Below are 18,858 nucleotides of genomic sequence, written 5' to 3'. Positions count from 1 at the left end.
AACGCTGCGGAGTAGGAGTTATATCGATGAACAACAAGCCCTACGCAACTCTGCGCTTGTGTTTACTGAGGTGGCTGCCACCAAATCTAGCGGCGACATAAACAATGCTCACACGGCACCGGGTGCCCACACAGCTGCGAATATTTCGATGCGCCTGCGAGCTGATAAACGGCCACCTGACTACCATGCTGCTCCTAACAAACGAAGTTAAAGCAGGTTGGAGCTGCGAGTCGTCCTATGGACTTACGAGTTCATCCGCAGTCACTTATGTACGCCCCGGCACAAAACAGTTGAAGCTCAGAGCTAGCCGATGTCCTTAAATTCCTGTGCCGCAAAGACCCTGTTTCCAGCGGTCTTATCAAGTTTGATGATCCGCCTGAGAGCTTTCGCGCTTGGAAATAATCGTTCAAGGGTGTTGTCAGAGATCTAGGTCTTTCTGCCAAAGAAGAGCTACACCTTCTCATCCAATGGCTTGGCGCTCAATCTTCACGTCACCCTCGGAGGTTGAAATCAGTGCATGTCGATGACTTTTCAACGGGCTTGAACGTCGTGTGGAAACGGCTAGACGACGTCTTCGGGTGCCCTGAGGCAATTGAGGATGCACTACTGAAGCGGCTGGAAGACTTACCGAAGATATCTGACCGGGAAAATACCAGACTCCAAGTACTTGGCGACTTAGTGCTAGAACTCGAGGCTGCGAAAGCTGACCCGTATCCTGCTGGTTTTTGCTATTTGGATACCGCAAGAGGGGTGAACAAAATTGTCTCGAAGTTGCCATCTGGACTTCAAGAAAATTGGATGTCGGCGGGGTCGAAATACAAGAAAGATCACGACACTGCATTTCCACCCTTTTCTTTCTTGTGCAAATTTGTTCGAGATCAGGCTAGCATGAGGAACGACCCGAGTTTCATCTTGCATCCACAAAATGCCTCGTCTGAATTCAATCAAAAGAATGAAGACAATGCTACCAAGACCACGCGGCAAAGATAATCTGTGTCAGCGAGAAAAACAGAAGTGGGTCCTGCTTCTGCCAAGATTAGTCAAGATGCCACTGCTAACGAACAGCAACCGGAATCGAAGGACTTGACGAGGTGATGTCCATATCACAAGAAACTTCACCCTTTGGAAAGGTGTCGCGCCTTCCGTGAGACAACCTTGGAAGAGCGGCAATCTTTCGTAAAGAAGCAAGGGATCTGCCTACGACGCTGCTCATCCAAGAACCACATGCAGTGGCAATGTCGGGCGGTTGGGATGTGCCTCTTATGCGACAGCGCACACCACGCCACAGCGCTTCACCCAGCATCACCAACCTCAGAGTCGTCAAGGGCTAGTGGGTCTGATGACAGTACCACAGATGACTCAGAAAGAATAGTCACATCTAGGCGTACTGAAGTGGCAAACGCTGCCAACAGCACAAAGTCCTGTGCTAAAATCTGCCTCGTAGAGGTGTCCCATGAGACTCAGTCAGAGCGTACGCGATTCTTTACGACCAAAGTAATCAGTCGTTGGTTAGGCCAGAACTTCTAAACAATTTAAAAGTGAAGGGGACGCCTGCGTAATACACGCTCCGCATTTGCATCGGCAGTACTGAAGTGGTTGGAAGAGTCGCTCATGGCTTCTTCGTGCAGAGCGTGTCAGCGAGGTCAAGCTCCCTCTACCGCCTCTCCGCGAGAGCAAGTCGATTCCCCAAAACAGAGATGAAATTCCAACACCTGACGCTGCACGGCACTACCCGCACTTGAAGGCTGTAGCAAATCACATTCCGCCTCTTGAGGAGGCTGGAATACTGCTCCTCCTTGGCCGAGACATCCTAAGAGCTCACAAGGTTCGTCAGATAATCAACGGACCCCACGACGTGCCATATGCTCAGAACCTCGACCTCGGATGGGTCATTGTTGGCGACGTTTGCGTTGATCGTACACGGAATACGAGCAGCGTCAATGTGTTCAAGACCCATGTGCTGTATAATGGACGACCATCTCTTCTTGAGCCATGCTTAAGGCATTTCTTTGTAAGGGAGGCGCCGGCTCTCTACGCTGCGGATATGGTCCCAAGAGACTTACAATCGGCAACAACATTGGATGACACCCTGGCCGCGAATCTTTTCGACACAACAAAGCTTGACAAGCAGCGTGCTCTCTCCATGGAAGACAAGACATTCTTCAAGATAATGAATAGTCAATTCACCCAAGACAAATTAAACAATTGGGTCGCCCCTCTCCTCTTTCGCACACTGAGAAGTCAGCTTCCGAACAACAGAGAACAAGCTCTGTCTCGTCTGCTCTCGCTACGCCGTACATTGCGAAAAAATCTTGAAACAAGGGAACGTTTGGTGAATTTCATGAACGAGCTCTTCATCAAGGGTCATGCAGAGGAAGCTCCACAACTTCACGTGGACGAAAAATGTTGGTATCTGCCCATATTCGGCGTTCACCACCCCCAGAAGCCTGATCAAATCCGAGTCGTATTTGACTCCAGCGCTCAGTATGAAGGGGTATCTGTGAACAACGTTCTCCTAACCGGCCCTCACCTGACGAATGACCTTGTGGGGATTTTGATACGCTTCCTTCAAGGACCAGTTGCAATTACAGCAGACGTCCAGTTTCACGATTCGCGAGGGCCATCAGAACTACCTGAGGTTCCTCTGGTTTGAGGACAACGATATGTTCAGAGAAATCATAGAGTGCCGAATGAAGGTTCACGTTTTCGGCAACAGCCCATCGCCGGCTGTTTCAACGTATGGCCTTCGACGGACTGCCAAACAAGCTGCCCCACGATTTGGTGAAAATGCCAGGAAGTTCGTTGAAAGAGATTTCTACGTCGATGATGCGCTTAAGTCTATTCCTAGCAAAGAAGTCGCCATTAGTCTGCTGCAAACACCGCAGAAAATGCTTGCAACAGCGAACATAAGGCTGCACAAGATAGCTTCGAATAGGCAGAATGTGCTGAATGCATTTCCTTGAGAGGACTACGCCCAGGGACTGAAGGACCTCGACTTCGGCACAGACGCGTCGCTTACGCAGAGAAGTGTCGGTCTACTGTATGACATAGGCGACGACAGCTTCGTCTTCAGGGCTCCTCGTCAGGACAGGCCGTATACGCGGCGAGGAGTGCTGTCGACCTTCAACAGCCTTTACGGTCAACTAACGCTTAGGGCTCCAATAACGGTTCAAGGCAAGTACCTTCTCCGTGACCTCGTGAGGAAGGGTTATGACTGATACACGACGCTTTCGAACGAGAAAAACCAGAGATGGGACGAGTGGAAGAACTCCTTCCAGACACTACCGCACCTTCACGTGCGAAGAACGTATGCGCCAGTCTCGAAGCATGAAGCCGAAAGGAGGGACATTCATGTATTTTCAGACCCATCCACAAGGGTCGTCGCAGCGCTGGCATATCTACGCGTGACTGACAAGCAAGGAAACAGACACGTCGGATTTGTCGTGGTAAAGGCCAAGCTTACTCCACAACGAGAACACACCATCCGAAGGCTTGAGTTGTGTGCAGCAGTGCTTGCTGTAGAGATGACCGATTCTATACTACGAGAATTGGACTTCCAGCCGAGCTCGGTCACCTTCTACACGGATAGCAAAGTGGTCTTGGGTTACATATACAACGAAACAAAAAGGTTCTACGTGTATGTGGCCAACAGGGTGCAGTGGATACGTAGCAGCACGCAACCTGAACAATGGAAATACATTCACACAGACTAAAATCCAGCAGACTACTCCACTAGAGCGATTCCAGCCGCACAGCTTAAGAGCAGGAACTGGTTGTCAGGACCTGATTTTCTCTCACAACGAGAAGAGGAAGCACGGCCGTCGATCTTCATCCTCCTAATTCCTGACGAAGACAAATAAATACGCCCTGAAGTCTGCACTCTGGAGACGGAGGTGTACAAACGAGAGCGACTCGGAGCCGAACGCTTTCATAGACTCTCAAACTGGAAATGTGCTGTAGCAAGTCTGATCCAGGTTGCCCATCGCGGAAAGAACGCACCACAAGGAGAGGTAGCTTCCGCTGAGGCGCTCTCCAAAGCCAGGCTCGTCATCATTCGCGCAGTACAGTACGACGCATTTTATGGAGAAATATGCTGTATCCAGAGAGGAGAGCAGGTTCACAATACAAGCTCGCCTCGAAGGCTTGACCCATTCTTAGACGCAAACGGCTTGATCTGGGTCGGCGGCCGCTTGAACAGAAGCGACCTTCTGGACGATGAGAAACACCCTCTCTTAATGCCGGGTTGGCACCATGTGGCGACGCTTCTCGTGCGCCACTACCTTGAATGCGTGCAACTCCAGGGCCGACACTTCACAGAAGGAGCTATACGAGCTGCTGGGTATTGGATCGTCGGAGGTAAAAGGTGCATTTCATCCGTGCTGCAAGCATGCATGTCATGCAAGAAGCTGCGAGGGCGCTTTCACGACCAGAAGATGGCTGACCTTCCGGCAGACCGAATGAGCACAGATCCTCCTTTCACGAATGTTGGAATTGATGTTTTCGGTCCCTGGATGATTGCCTCTCGCTGAACAAGAGGTGGTGTTGCAAACAGCATGCGCTGGACAGTCATGTTCCCTTGCTTAAGCATTCGCGCAATGCACATTTAGCTGATCGAATCAATGGATACGTCAAGTTTCATTAATGCCTTCCGAAGGTACCTAGCAGTGCGGGGGCCCATCAAGCTAATACGCTCTGACTGCTGGACCAATTTTATCGGAGCTTGCAGAGAAGTTGGAATCAGCGCAGAGGGCATTCATCGCTCACTAATAGGCAAGGTCCTCAGCTGAAACGGCTCCAAATAGATATTGTGCAATGCAATATCCGGAAGCAAAGCGTTCCGGATGATCGGCGTGCAATGCCGATCATCCGGAACGGATGATCGGCATTGCACGCCGCATTATTGGCTCAATGCTCACGCAGTCACATCATCAACGGCTCACGCATGACATTCTTGCAATCTTTTTGGCAGAAGTTGCACCCATCATAAATGCCAGGCCCATAACTCCTACTTCGTCTGACCCCGAAGATCCCACAATCGTAACTCCGGCGAGACTCTTAACCTAAATACACGAAAGCGCATCTGTAACAACTGGGCAGTTAGACACAAGCGGCCTCTACAAACGGCATTGGCGTCTGGTGCAAAACCTGGCTGCCGAGTTCTGGAAGCGCTGGCGTACAACGTATGTTACTACTTTGCAGCAACGCCGAAAATGGCAAGCAGCAAAACCGGACCTCAAAGAAGGCGACGTCGTTCTACTCAGGGATATAGAAGCAACCCGCAACGACTGGCCCACCCGAGTGATTACACGAAGCCTGGCCCGCGCAGATGTAAGGGTGCGCAAGGTCGAGCTGAAAAGAGCCAAAGTCGGGGTTGTGAAAACATTCTTCCGACCAACAACAGAACTTGAAAAAGGGGGCACCAGCGAAACACAAAGGACGCGAACACAAGGAAAAGGGTTAGACACGCATGGACGCTGGACTTATAACTGCACTTTATTGAAATTTACATTGCCGCACATAACCTGTGCATCTTCCACTCTTCCCAAGAGATGTGCACAGGGTACACCTCAGAGATACATTACCATGTGAAAAACAGCTGACGCCGCCCATGCGCAACTTCTACTCCTCCCAAGACCAGTGCATGAATGTCAGTTTTTATTAATCATATTTACCTACTCGACAGGTAAGCACGTTCCTTGTTTATTAAGCGCAAACACGTATCACTGACACAATTTTCTTTTTCATTTCCAATGTGAAAGGCTTCGAAAATTTCGTGTTCGTATCTGGTCTTGCCCTTCGCTAAGATGGTCACACCACCGAACAATGGCGCACTGTTTTTGCACTTTTTCCAGCCGCGGTAATGAACCGCCAAATTGCTTGCGTGGTCCCCGTTTAAGGATAGGTTATATTTTTGCAAGCGCTTGTTAACACACCTACCTGTCTGGCCTATATAGACTTTACCGCAAGCCAACGGAATGCGGTAAACAACCCCAGTGTTGCACTTGATGAAAGGTGTCACATGTTTAACTTTACAGGCCCCTCTCTTGTTCCCCTCGTTTTCAATCCTGCCGCACTAGCTAGGCAATTTGCAAGGTGCAGAAAACACAACGCTTACACCTTACCTTCCAGCCGCCTTCTTAATGCTGTGGGAGATTTCATGAATGTATGGTATTATTTCGAGTTGCTTTTTTCGCTCTGGGGTCGGTGACTTCTGGCTTGCTAGACCCTTTACTTTGCGCAGACTGGCTTCAGCAACAGCCTTAATGACTCAGAGAGGGAAACCTGCTGCAAGCAACCTCTGAACCTGCTGCTGCAGGCTATGCCCCATGCGGTGGCAGCAGCTCTTCTGCACCGCGTCCAGAAGGCATCCAGCCGCCACACCCCTCTTTACTATCTTAGACTGATTGGACTCATACGGCATTAGTGCGTTTTTAGTCCGGGGTGAAAACATCCAGCAGACATGGTCATTGTCATGAAAGGTTAGTGGTAAGTCGAGCAATCTAATTCCTTTGTCATCTGGCAGTTCGTAGGTGAAATTTAAACCGCGAGAGCATTTATTAAAGCCAGATAAGATACCCTGTGCTATACTATCTACTATGTCCCCTGGTGAAAGCCTTAAAGAGTTAAGAAAATCGTCAACGTATCTAAAGACATGGACCACATGGTCGTTGTTCAAGGATGTGACAATGAGGTTGTCAATTTTTGCCAAGAAAATACTACATAGCACTAGGGCAACGCTAGACCCAATACAAACCCCTTTCCTTTGCTAAAATACGAGACCCTTAAACTCGACCAGGGTAGATTCTAAATAACAGGACAGCAATTCAAAAAACGCTCCAATGCTCCTGCCTACTAGGTTTTGAAAACGAACCTCCCCACTAAGTTCAATCGCTTCACGCACCGCCACAAACAATTCATCGTGGGGAATTGAGTAATAAATGTCCTCTATGTCTAAGGAAAAGGCTGTGGTTGCTCCAGGTAGGCCGTCATTTAACACTTCTACCAAGTTCTCTGAACTTCGGAAGGGCAAGACCAGATACGAATGCGAAATCTTATGAAGCCAGTCTGCGCAAAGTAAAGGGTGTAGCAAGCCAGAAGTCACCGACACCAGAGCAAAAAAAGCAACGCGAAGTAATACCATACGTTCATAAAATCGCCCACAGCATTAAGAAGGTGGCGGGAAGGCAAGGTGTAAGCGTTGTGTTTTCCGCACCTTGCAAATTGGCTAGCTTGTGCGGGAGGATTGAAAACAAGGGAAACAAGAGAGAGGCCTGTAAAGTTAAACATGTAGCACCCTTCATCAAGTGCAACACTGGGGTTGCTTGCCGCATTCCGTTGGCTTGCGGTAAAGTCTATATAGGCCAGACAGGTAGGTGTGTTAACAAGCGCTTGCAAGAACATAGCCTATCCTTAAACGGGGAGCAGGCACGGAATTTTTCGGTTCATTACCGCGGCTGCAATAAGTGCAAAAAAGTGCGCCATTGTTCAGTGGTGTGACCATATTAGGGAAGGGCAAGACCAGATATGAACGCAAAATCTTAGAAGCCTTTCACATTGGAAATGAAAAAGAAAATTGTGTCAGTGATACGTCTTCGTCCTTAACAAACAAGCAACGTGCTTAGCTATTGAGTAGGTAAATATGTTTATGAAAACTGACATTCATGCACTGGTCTTGGGAGGAGTAGAAGTTGCGCATGGCGTCGGCTGTTTTTCACATGGTAATGTATCTTCGAGGTGTTATCTGTGCACATGTCTTGGGAGGAGCGGAAGATGCGCATGCGTTGGAGGTTATGTGCGGCAATGTAAATTTAAATAAAGTACAGTTGAAAAACCAGCGTCCGTCCGTGTCTAAGACCTTTTCCTTGTGTTCGCGTCCTTTGTGTTTCCCTGGTGGCCCCTTTTTCAAGTTCATCATGCACCAACTGGCCCAAGAGCTTGCGCTAATGCAACAACAGAAGTTGTGCGTTTGCTGTGACCGTGACCGTGGTGGCTTCTTAACAACGAAAGACACCAGACGGGGAGTGTTCTGTGCATATCGCGAATGCACGGCCAGACTTTTCTTTCAAGAGGGAAGCGAGCCTTCCTTACTTTTATTGCTTTCTCTTTCACCGACCCCACGCAGACTCCTAGCTGTGCGCGAGAGAAAGGACCCGCTCCCTCCGTTCGGTCCCTGGAAGGGACCCAGTGACGACGCTTCGAGGTGTCGGGTGATGTTTCTCGGGCCTGGGGGCGGTGACGGGGATGGAAACCGCGGCTGGAAAAGCGCGGGACGGGCAGACTCGCCCCACCGGCCCTAGAGACCGGACCACTTTTTTACGGGCTAAAACTGAACGTTTTGTGTATTTTTGACTTCGTTTTCTGACCTTCTTAGCGTAATTAAAGTTTGTTTTAAATGTTCAATTGCGTTCTACCCATTATCTAGCTGGACAGCGGACGCTTTGATCTCGTCAAGTGCGATCCGCGAGGTCAGCATAGTACCTGTTGGGCTGTATTATTTTTCATGAATTTTGTTATACGCTTGCATGGTTAATTGGTTCAACACCGTTTTCTTGGAATCCTATTGACACTACTATAACTCTATTTGTACCACACCCCCTCCCCCATTTTTAAAGCGCTTGCCCATAGGACCTTTAAGGGTAGCTTGAAAAAGATAAAATAAAAGGAACAACTGCGTGCGTACAGATCCGCTGGCGCTGCAGGTCTGTTCCGCTGCGACTTCCAGTGACACCAACGCGGAGAACGCCAGCGCATACTAATATTAATAATAATAACTACCATGTTACTACCCGCCGTGCTTGCTCAGTGGCTATGGTGTTAGGCTGCTGAGCACGAGGTCACGGGATTGAATCCCGGCCATGGCGGCCGCATTTAGAATGGGGCTAAATGCGAAAACACCTGTGTACTTAGATTTAGGTGCACGTAAAATACCCCATGTGGTAGAAATTTCCGGAGTCCTCCAGTACGGAGTGCCTCATAATCAGAAAGTGGTTTTGGCACGAAAAACTCCGTAATTTAATTTAAGTGTTTCGATAAGAGCTGTCGGCCCTTTCTCCTGTTAGCCTCTCGTATTGTTCATGCTGGTTTCATGTAACTGTGCTTCTCACTTTAGCACGTTACCTTTGCGTGTACCGTTATTGTCGCTAAAAGCCTTTCTCGGTTATTTTCAAGCTGTTTCCAATGTCTTGCATTATTTAAAAAATTCTCCTAGAAGTCTCCGGACCTCCCTTTTATAAATTGGCTGTACGCTTAATCAAGCTACTCAGAGGCTCGCTCGAGCTAGCACTTACCGCCCGTCATTACCGAGCGGCCTGCAAGCCTGTTGGCATAAACATCAGGAAATGAAGCATGCCCATTCAGAAAAATCTAATACTCTCGAAGATAGGCAATGAGGTATTTGCGAAGATAAAGCGAGGTAACGACTAAATGCGAGGTAAACGCGCCAACTTACCTGTCCATGAACCTCCCACCTCTGTTTGGACTGTGCCTTTAAATATTATGTCTTCTGCTCTGTATATCTGACAAATTTTTTTCTTTGTGTTTGATTTTTATTACAATTCGCAGAACCGAAAAAAGTGTCGGAACGACTGAATAAAAGGATTCAAGTTTTGTATGCTAACTTCCTTTGCTTAATCACTGGACATGAAAACGCTGGAGGTAAGTTCCCGATTGCCTCATTAACGGCTTAAGAAGCATTATTTTCTGAAAGGGTTGAATGTGAACGTCACATGGAATCAAATGTCGACTACAGAATTTTTTTCGTCGGTTTGTGCCACTTCGCGTTAAACGCTTACTTTATCGACAAATCACCGCACTGCTATCTCCGCAGCTGCAAAAACGACCAGCATGAAAAGTATTAAAAATTTAAAATGACAAGAACATTTGTGAAATACGAGCAATTTTCAAGTTCGCAGGGAATTTTTCGAGCACAAAAATCTCTATATTCACATCGAGGCCGTACTTACGTTATCGGTCCAGGGCATGGTAGTCGTCGGCATAAGGAGGACCACGGCAGCCGAAATATGCAAGTTTGTTTTTCTCATTTTATGTTAAGGCAAGGAAATTGATTTACGCATGTTTCCACGTTTCATATTCCCACGTTACAGCAGCAAAAATAAGCTTAGACACCACTTTACAGAATGAACCTCAGTACTTTTCTTGGTAGGGATCAGCACCTAAATATCAAATTAGCAGCTTCCGCCTGAAGCCCGAGAGAACGGCACTGCGGCGGTTCTGTGTTAACGCTTCTGTGACACGGTTACTTCTACAACGCACAAGACCTGGGTAGTACCAAAAATACATGACTCTTAAATATATTTTTTCTGTTTAAAGAGTATCTGTATAATGGTGCATTCAGAAAAACCTGTATTATTGCCGGTATTTCTGATATATGAGCCAGTGGCGTAGCCAGAAATTTCGTTCGGGCGGGGGGGGGGGGGGAGCTGACGTTGTAGCTTGGCATCCTCCTTATATAATTCGCTGAGGGATGAAATACATGATGAAATATAGATGCTGCAAACGAATTTTTGAACGCTGTGCACTGTCATGACAACTAAAATATGTATTTTTCAAAAACGAATATACTTGTACGTCTCAAAGATGGTGTCCGAAATAACTGATATCAGTGCTTCCATATTTTCTGTCTATTTAACAAGTAAAGAAAATATCACACGAACTTTGGAACTATATCAGTTCGAAACCAGCAAAGCAGGACAAATGGTTTAACAAAACTTTGTAATTCAAGAACTTTATTTATATTTTTGTACACATGTAATGGTCAGGGGAATATCTCGATGACGCTGTCCTGTGTTCCAATGTATTGTGCAGGAGCAGCTGTGAGCGGTCGTGTATTTTGAGGAATTGCACCGAAATTATAGTGGCAACAGAGAGCAGATATAAAAAGCAGGAGTTCGGCAATATATACGAGGGCGAGTCAAATGAAAGTGGGTCAATGTGAATATAGGACAAACGGGGTACTTAATAAAAAGTAGTCTCCATGAGCATTTAGACATTTGTCCCTCTTACTAATGAGTCGCGTGATTCCCGTCTCATAAAACTCCCTGGGTTGCTGCTTCAAAAATTAACTGACTTCAAAATATGACTTTTTCACGTCAACGTCTGACACAAATCTGGGTCCCTTGAGCAGTTTTTTCAAATGCCCCAAAATGTGGATGTCCCAAGGTAACAGGTCTGGGCTGTATGGTCAATGCTGCAGCGTTTCCCTCTGGAACTTTGCCAGTTTATGTTAAGCACATCAGCGACGTGGGGACGGGCATTGTCGTGGAGTAGGATGACCGCATTCCTCAATTTTCCACGTCCTTTGTTCTTGATTGCGATATTCAGCCGATTCTTTCATAATATCGGAAAAGATTGATAGTCTCTCCAGGTCTAGCAAATTCGAACAATAATGGTCCTTGACGATCGAAAAAAGGTCAAGAACAAATTTCCGGCGGAAATGACGGCTTTGATTTCTTTGGTGGCGGCGAATTGGAGCGTTTCCCCTCTAAGCTTTGCCGTCGCGTTTCAGGCCCGTAGTAGCGGTACCGTGATTCGTGCCCGGTCACAACTGCAGACAAGAAGTCGTCACCCTCATTGTGATACCGGATTAGATTAGTCAAGGCAGCGCCGAAAATATTGTTCTGGCGGTGGTTCAAAATCATTGGGCCTCCTTTGTGCACACAAGGGCTGATACCCGAAATGTTCATAGTTTTGGTGTGACCCGAACCGTGAATAACGTTAACACAACCTGCCAAATCTTCGACGCTTATCCCCCGTTTTTGTCTAATCAGCTTACGAACCTTTGCAACTGTGTTGGGGGCGATTGCATGGTGGCTTTGGCCCAGTATTGGATCGTCTTTTCAAGTTTCACGTCCTTCTTTGAATCATTTGCTCCAACGCTTAGCAGTGGCCAATGAGATGCAATGTTCAACGTGCATGGCAGTCACACGGCAACTAATTTCTTTTTGGGAAACACCTTCAGTTGTGAAAAGCCTCACGACACCACGGTGTTCAACCATTGGAGTGTCCATTATGTCACGGAATAATGTTCAACCGAGTGTATGAGAGCATTGAAAACCTTTATCCTCGCACCTGGGTGTTACTTTTGTAAATGAGAGATGTCTGTATGCTACGGGCATGCATCGCGCATAATGAACCCAACCATTATTGCGAGGGGTCGGTTAGCTCATTCTCATTTGACTTCCCTTTGTAGGTTAGAAGATACAATGGATTATACAAACGCGAAGATACAGCTTGATAAAGAGCAAACGAGTGTCACTGGAAACAAAGTTCACTGCACGTATATGCAAAGCTTTCCAACAAGATATATAATTATACGTATAGGGCTCCAATAAATCTAGGTATCTAAGCAAAAGTCACTGATATAATGCGTCAAACAAGGCAAATAAACATGTTGCGGAACAACAGATTCACAGATCACAGCACCCACTCCCTCCACTCCCCTTGATGTATCGCGCGCGACAGGAGACGGCGCGCTTCGTCACCGCTTTTCTCTCTTGCGCACACAAGACTGAGCCAGACATCGTCGGCTCACCCATGCCACCCCGCCCTGTAGCTTTGACTCGCACATACAGCACGGGAAGCGTGGTCACGATGATATGGCCTTTGGACTTTATACGAAACATGAAGGTGACAGCTGTGGCAGGAATGTGCCTGGAGTGTCGATATATTTTAGTAAGAGTATCCGGCAACTGAAGCGTCCCGCGGGCGATAACTTTCCGCAAAGCAAGTAACAAAATCGAACTTTCAAAGCGACAATGCGCGGCACGGCAACAATTTCTTTTTTTTAGGGCGGAGGCACGGAAATAAAAAAAAACGCATAGGAAAGTATGTTGGCCACATTCGAATGCCTTCTTTGTGCACCTAATGTGGCTACGGAAGGAATATCGAAAAAAAACGGGAGATGCTTGGTCCACAGAGAACCCTTACGCATACTGCTCGGTATTCTATACCGGCGAGTCAAAATTTACCGGACAGGTTGCGCTCAAGCGAACGCGTTGCAAGCCGTCGAGTCCCCGCAGTGAGGGCGGCGAGCGACCATTGTTTCTTTCACTCGTGTAATTGCCAGAAGGCGTCCAAAACTCTGTCAGCCTAAAATGCACTCGGCCAGAGAAACACGAACGTGCATCACAGTGCTCCACGCGGTGGTCGGCGCAACACGAAAAAAGCGCGTGCTCTCTGACTGGCTCTGGCTGCTCGCGGGTAGCGACAAAAAAAGAAAATTGAAGTGGCTCAATGTGTCCTCGCGAATAAAAGCCGAAGGAGGAGGAGGAAATAACTTTATTGTGTGCCCTGCGAGTTGGTGGGGAGGGCCAAAGGCCCCGCCTAGGTGACGGACAAGAGTTGTTGGGTCCTGGCAGCATCCTAGGCCCGCTGGACGGCCTATAGCTGGTCCTCGAGGGCGGGGCTGAGCAGCGCGGCTTCCCAGCATGTGCGAAGGCTGCTGCTAGAGGCCGCGTTTTCATTATTGTTATGTATCCCTCGGCATTCCCATAATATATGCTCCAGAGTGACTTTGCATTCACATTTTTTGCGTTTGTCGGTTGGATATACATCCGGATATATGATGTGCGAGAGCGCAGGATTCGGATATGTCCTAGTTTGTAACTGCCGCCATGCGACAGACTGCTTTTTTTGTCAAGTTTGCGTGAGGTCGCGGGAATATGCACCTCTAACCTATAGCGTTTCGTGATGTCATTATATTTGGTCATTCTGTCCTCCCATTCCCACTCATTTACCGCACCGTCACGTCCGGAGGGTGTCGGGGCGTCACTTGCGACAGCGGCTCGGTCCGTAATCCCTCGAGCCGCGTTGTGTGCTGCCTCGTTGTTACCGTCCTCTGCGAGGGTATGACGGGTGTCCAGGTGATGCATATCTTTCTTTTGCAATTTGGCCTCTTGCAAGAAGAATGCGTAGTGCCTCCGGGGAGATGCGGCCATTGGCAAAGTTTCTTACTGCCGTCTGAGAGTCGCTGACTATCACGGTTGCGTTATTCTGAGCTACTGCGAGCGCTATGGCTACTTCTTCCGCTGTCTCGTTACTTGTGGTGCGTATCGTCGCGCACGTCTTGAACTGTTTGTCGCTATCGGTTACGGCTGCCGTAAACCCCCGTCTCCGACTGTATCGAGCCGCGTCTACGAACACTGCGTTTTTGTCGCTGCCGAATTTCTTCTGTATTTGCTTCGCTCCATTCTCTCGTCTGTCCTTATTGTGTTCTGGGTGCATGTTCTTTGGTATGGGAGATATTACCATTGTTTCCTTCGTCTCTCTCGGGATGTCCACATTGACACCGTGCTGTGTGTGGTAGCCTATGTCTAATCTCTCTAGGATGTGTCTGCCTGCTGTACTCTTAGAGAGGTGTTCGTATTGTGCCATACATTGCGCGTCAATGAGGTTGTCTATCGTGCGGTGTAGGCCTAATTGCAGCAACTTGTCCGTGCTGGTGCTAATCGGTAGTCGTATGGCTATTTTGTATATTTTCCGAATGAGGCATTCTAGTTTGATATTTTCCGCGACCTGCCATTTTAAGTACTGCGCTACGTATACAAGTCTACTTATTACGAAGGCCTGTATTAACCTGATCGTATTTTCCTCTTTCATTCCGCTATGTTAGTTTGTTATCCTTCTGATTAGCCTCATGATTTGCGCTACAGTTCCCTCCAGTCTTCTGAGGGTTTCTCCGTTGGTGCCTTTGGCTTCAATGAGGAGCCCCAATATCCTGATCCTATCGACCTTGGGTATGAATTTCCCATCGGCCGTCTTTAACTGTGTCTCCTCTCTATGGGTGAGCTTTTCCGTGTAGTTGCCTGGTTTGCGACCTCTGCGAGTCGGTCTGTACAGCAACAGCTCCAATTTCTCTGCCCCGCATGTTAGCCCTGTCCCCTCTAGATATTTTTCAATTGCTTCGACCGCTGGTTGAAGCGTTTGTTCTATTTGCTCGTCACTTCCGTTTCTCACCCATAGGGTGATATCGTCAGCGTATAAGGTATGATTGAGACCCTCTATTTCTTCTAGTTTGGCTGGCAGCCCGTTTAGCACCAGATTGAACAGCTTCGGGGATAAGACCGAGACCTGTGGCGTACCTGCGCTGCCTATCTCGATCTCCTCCAAAACTAGGTCCGCTATCGTGATCTTTGCCTTTCTGCCCGTTAGAAAATTGCGTACATAATCGTACGTCCGTTTCCCCAGCCCTAGTTCTCCTACTCTATCTAGTATCGTTGCATGTGTTACGTTGTAGAAGGCCTTTTTTAGGTCCAAGGCGAGAAATGCCTTTGTCGATCTGCCTGAATCGTCTATGATCTGATGTGTTAGTTGTAACAGAGCGTCCTGCGCTGAGAGATTTCTCCTGAATCCTATCATTGTGGGTGGAAGCACATCCCAGCGGGGACTACCGATCTCGAGGTCCAGGGACAGATCCAGATCCAGGTCTAGGCCGGGAGCGCGGGGACGACCGACCTCGAGGTCCAGGTCGAGGAACAGGGACAGGACCGGGAGTGGGTCCATATCCACATCGAGGGGGACGAAGCCCGAAACGAAGGGGAAGAAGCAAGAACAGACGACACCAGCAAAGGTCAGCTGGTGAGACGTAGTGGCCAATCGTGAATCGGGAAGGTGCGGCAATACCAGTAACGATAGGGGCAGGTATGATCACATAGAGGAACGCGTGAAGGAATATCGAACGGTAAACCAGCTACTCAGACAGGAGCTAGAAAAGGAAAAAAACAACAACAAAACAGCGAATCAGGCAGAAAAATTGACGAACTACAGAAAACACTTAATGAAATACGTACCAAAATGCAGACACAATCGTCGCCCCCGTCAGCCGCCTTCGCCTCCGTCTCCACCCCATCCACCGAATCCATGGAGGAGGAAGTAGATATGTTAGCAGATGTAGCACACCCACTGGGCGCCAAGCGTAATATCCCGGAGACCAAGACCGACGAACAGGTCGCTTCGGTAGAGGAGGTCAAGAGACCCGACCTAGCACAAAAAAACTGACGTCCTTGAGGACATGCTCAACAAACTCTCTGACAAAATGGAGAAAATGTTCGAGATGCTGGCGGCGCACATTAGTGACAGCGAGGCAGAGAGGAAGACGCAGGCCCTAAAGTACGACAGGCGGCTCGCAGAGCTGGAGAAGAAGCTCTCGTAAAGATGGCGGGCACCAAAAAGGGAAGACTCGTCATCTGGCAGTGGAACTGCCGCAGCTTCTCAAACAAAAAAGCAACAATGACACAACACATTAAATTGACCGCAAAAAGACAAAAGCCCCATGTAATTATTCTCAAGGAAGCATTAGACCACGCCAAAATTGCCGGGTACGCCACCCACAAACAACGCACAAAAGGGACGGGGAGGGACATAGTCGTGACCACATTAGTCAAGAAAGGACTGGTCGCGATCCCGAGAATTATGAAAAAAATTACAGACGACAGCCACATCCTCATAGAAGTCGTGCCACGCAGCAAGAAGGAGAGCAGCACTTTCGCCCTGAACGTCTGCAGCAGCCCGTCCAAAAAGGGCCTAACACACAATTTCGAAGATTCATTAAACGAAACGTTGACCATCGCCGGCGACAACAGGCTCGTCATGGGAGGGGACTTCAACGCTCCACGCGCGCAGTCGGGATATGGACACACGTCCAAGAAGGGAAAAAATCTGGCCGACCTCATAGAAAAGGCCAGCCTAACCCTTCTCAACGAGCCGGCCTCACACACCAGAGTGGGTGCGGGCCCCCATAGGGACACCACACCAGACCTAACGCTATGCAGGAGAGCCGGGAGAATCACCTGGGAGAACACCTTCGAGGACCTGGGGAGCGATCACAGGATACTCAGCATAGCCCTAGGAAAGGCCCGCGTCACGAAGGGAATAAAACATAAGTTCCGGCTAGTAGACTGGGACAAATTCCGCAAAATCAGAGACGAAAAAGAACAGGGACCGATAAGAAACATAGAGGAATGGAACGGAGAGCTGCTACGAGACGTAGAAAAGGCCACGACCGAGATGCAGTGGGACGACTGGGAGGCTCGACGCGAACACGAAGACGACGACAACGGTGGTGGTCACTCTCCGCGGATGGACAGCAGGCTCGCGCACCTCGCACAAGCCAAAAAATCCATCCAGAAACGGCTGCAAGGGCAAAAACACAATAGAAATCTTAGGCGCAAAATCGCGGAACTAAACAAGAACATCGAAGCACACTGTGCTCAGTTATGCAATAAGGATTGGGACGAGATATGCGACGCCATGGACGGCAACGTCAACAGGGGCAAGACGTGGAAGATCCTCAAGCACCTGCTCGACCCGTCGCGAACGAAGACAGCGGCGAAAGCGGAAATGACCAAGCACAGACACAAGTACAAAGGAAACATCCGTGAAATGGGAGATGAAATCGTCAAGCTCTACCTTGAGAGACCTCCAGCCGTTGAACACCGGAACTACTCGGGCTCTCCCAACGAAGACCTCGACAGAGATTTCTCCCAGCGAGAAATCAAGGCGGTCCTGCCGACCATCAAGACCAAGTCGGCTCCGGGCCCTGACAATGTGACCAACAAGATGCTCCGGAACCTGGACGACCAGGCAACGAGCCGCTTGACAGACTACATCAACGAGTGCTGGCGGAATACAGAACCGCGCCTGTGTTCCTCGATGACATGCGCGTGCCACCGGAAGACATCAATCACGTTACAGTTACATCATTTCCGCCTGTTCCTGGCGACGCTCTTGAGATGTGTACGACTGCTCACGCATAGCTTGCCGTTCCGTCGCCGTTTCGCACACCCTCCTCGCTGTTGTAGGCAACCGGACCGCACTCCCTCCCACAAACTTCAACTACTTCGCGCAGGTCACCTCCAGAGGAGTGTCGCTGGCCGACATCTCTCCTCTCGATGATTGTGAGCTACGCGCATTAGACACACAAGTTCCACCATCATCTGCAGACATGTTTGATGCGTCCAACTTGCACCAGAAGAACTAAGCAGGATGGCGGCACCTGACCTTCTTCTTACGCAAGCCCCTGATATACGCCGCGTCTTAAAGGCTTGTCGCGACATTTTTATTTCGATGATGGTTTCTTAGGCAAGATGTGTGTGGTCGTTGACTGTATACATACCGGTGACGCCAATCCCATACGCCGAAATTCGTACCGCGTTTGACATGCTGAGCGTGACGTTATACAGCGCAAGGTGGATAAAATGCTGACTCAAGGCGTAATCGAACGTTCCCCTAGTCCGTCAGCGTCCCCAATTGTCTTTGTTAATAAGAAGGATGGGAGCTGCCTCTGTTGCGTCGAAGACCGATATCCCAATAATATCACGCTTAAAGACGTCGCTCACAGCTACGTATTGATGACCCCTTGGACTTCCTCCGTGGAACTGGGTATTTCTCTTCCATAGGCCTTCGTTCTGGCTATAGGCACACCTCCGTATATGTAATGGACTGCGAAAAGAGCACTTTCGTAACACTGGACGAGCTTTACCAATTGAAGTTGATACAATTGAGCCCTTGTAATTCTCCGGCAACCTTCGGGCGAATGATGGACGCTGCTATAAATTGTACAACTTTCTATGTTATTTAGATGGCGTGTTAGATTTTGCACCAACATTGTGGGATCACCTTACGCGTCTCTCTACCATTGTTGGGGTTTTCCGACAGGTGGACCTAAAACTGAACTCCTCCAAGTGTCATTTTGGACGTCGCCATATGAGTGTTCTCGGCCACCTTGTCCGTGCGGCGGGAGGTCAATTCGATGCTGATAAGGTTCGCGCTGTCCAAAACTTTCCCGTACCGTCATTCACAGCTGATGTCAGAAGCCTTGCTTGACTATGCTCCTATTTCGGT

General features: G+C 48.7%; 1 protein-coding gene across 3 annotated transcripts in view; it reads left to right on the top strand.

Moving 5' to 3' along the window:
- Window positions 1-18,858, top strand: part of LOC142584182 (uncharacterized) — a 174,080-nt gene that overhangs the window by 135,251 nt on the left and 19,971 nt on the right. For all 3 annotated transcript variants that reach the window (XM_075694349.1, XM_075694348.1, XM_075694347.1), the window contains one exon: window positions 9,562-9,654. In XM_075694349.1, the coding sequence (XP_075550464.1) occupies window positions 9,562-9,654 (93 nt within the window). The remainder of the gene's footprint in view (window positions 1-9,561; window positions 9,655-18,858) is intronic.

The sequence above is a fragment of the Dermacentor variabilis genome, chromosome 6, assembly GCF_050947875.1.
Source record: "Dermacentor variabilis isolate Ectoservices chromosome 6, ASM5094787v1, whole genome shotgun sequence".
Taxonomy (NCBI): Eukaryota; Metazoa; Arthropoda; class Arachnida; order Ixodida; family Ixodidae; genus Dermacentor; species Dermacentor variabilis.
This window is presented reverse-complemented; position numbering and strand designations above follow the sequence as displayed.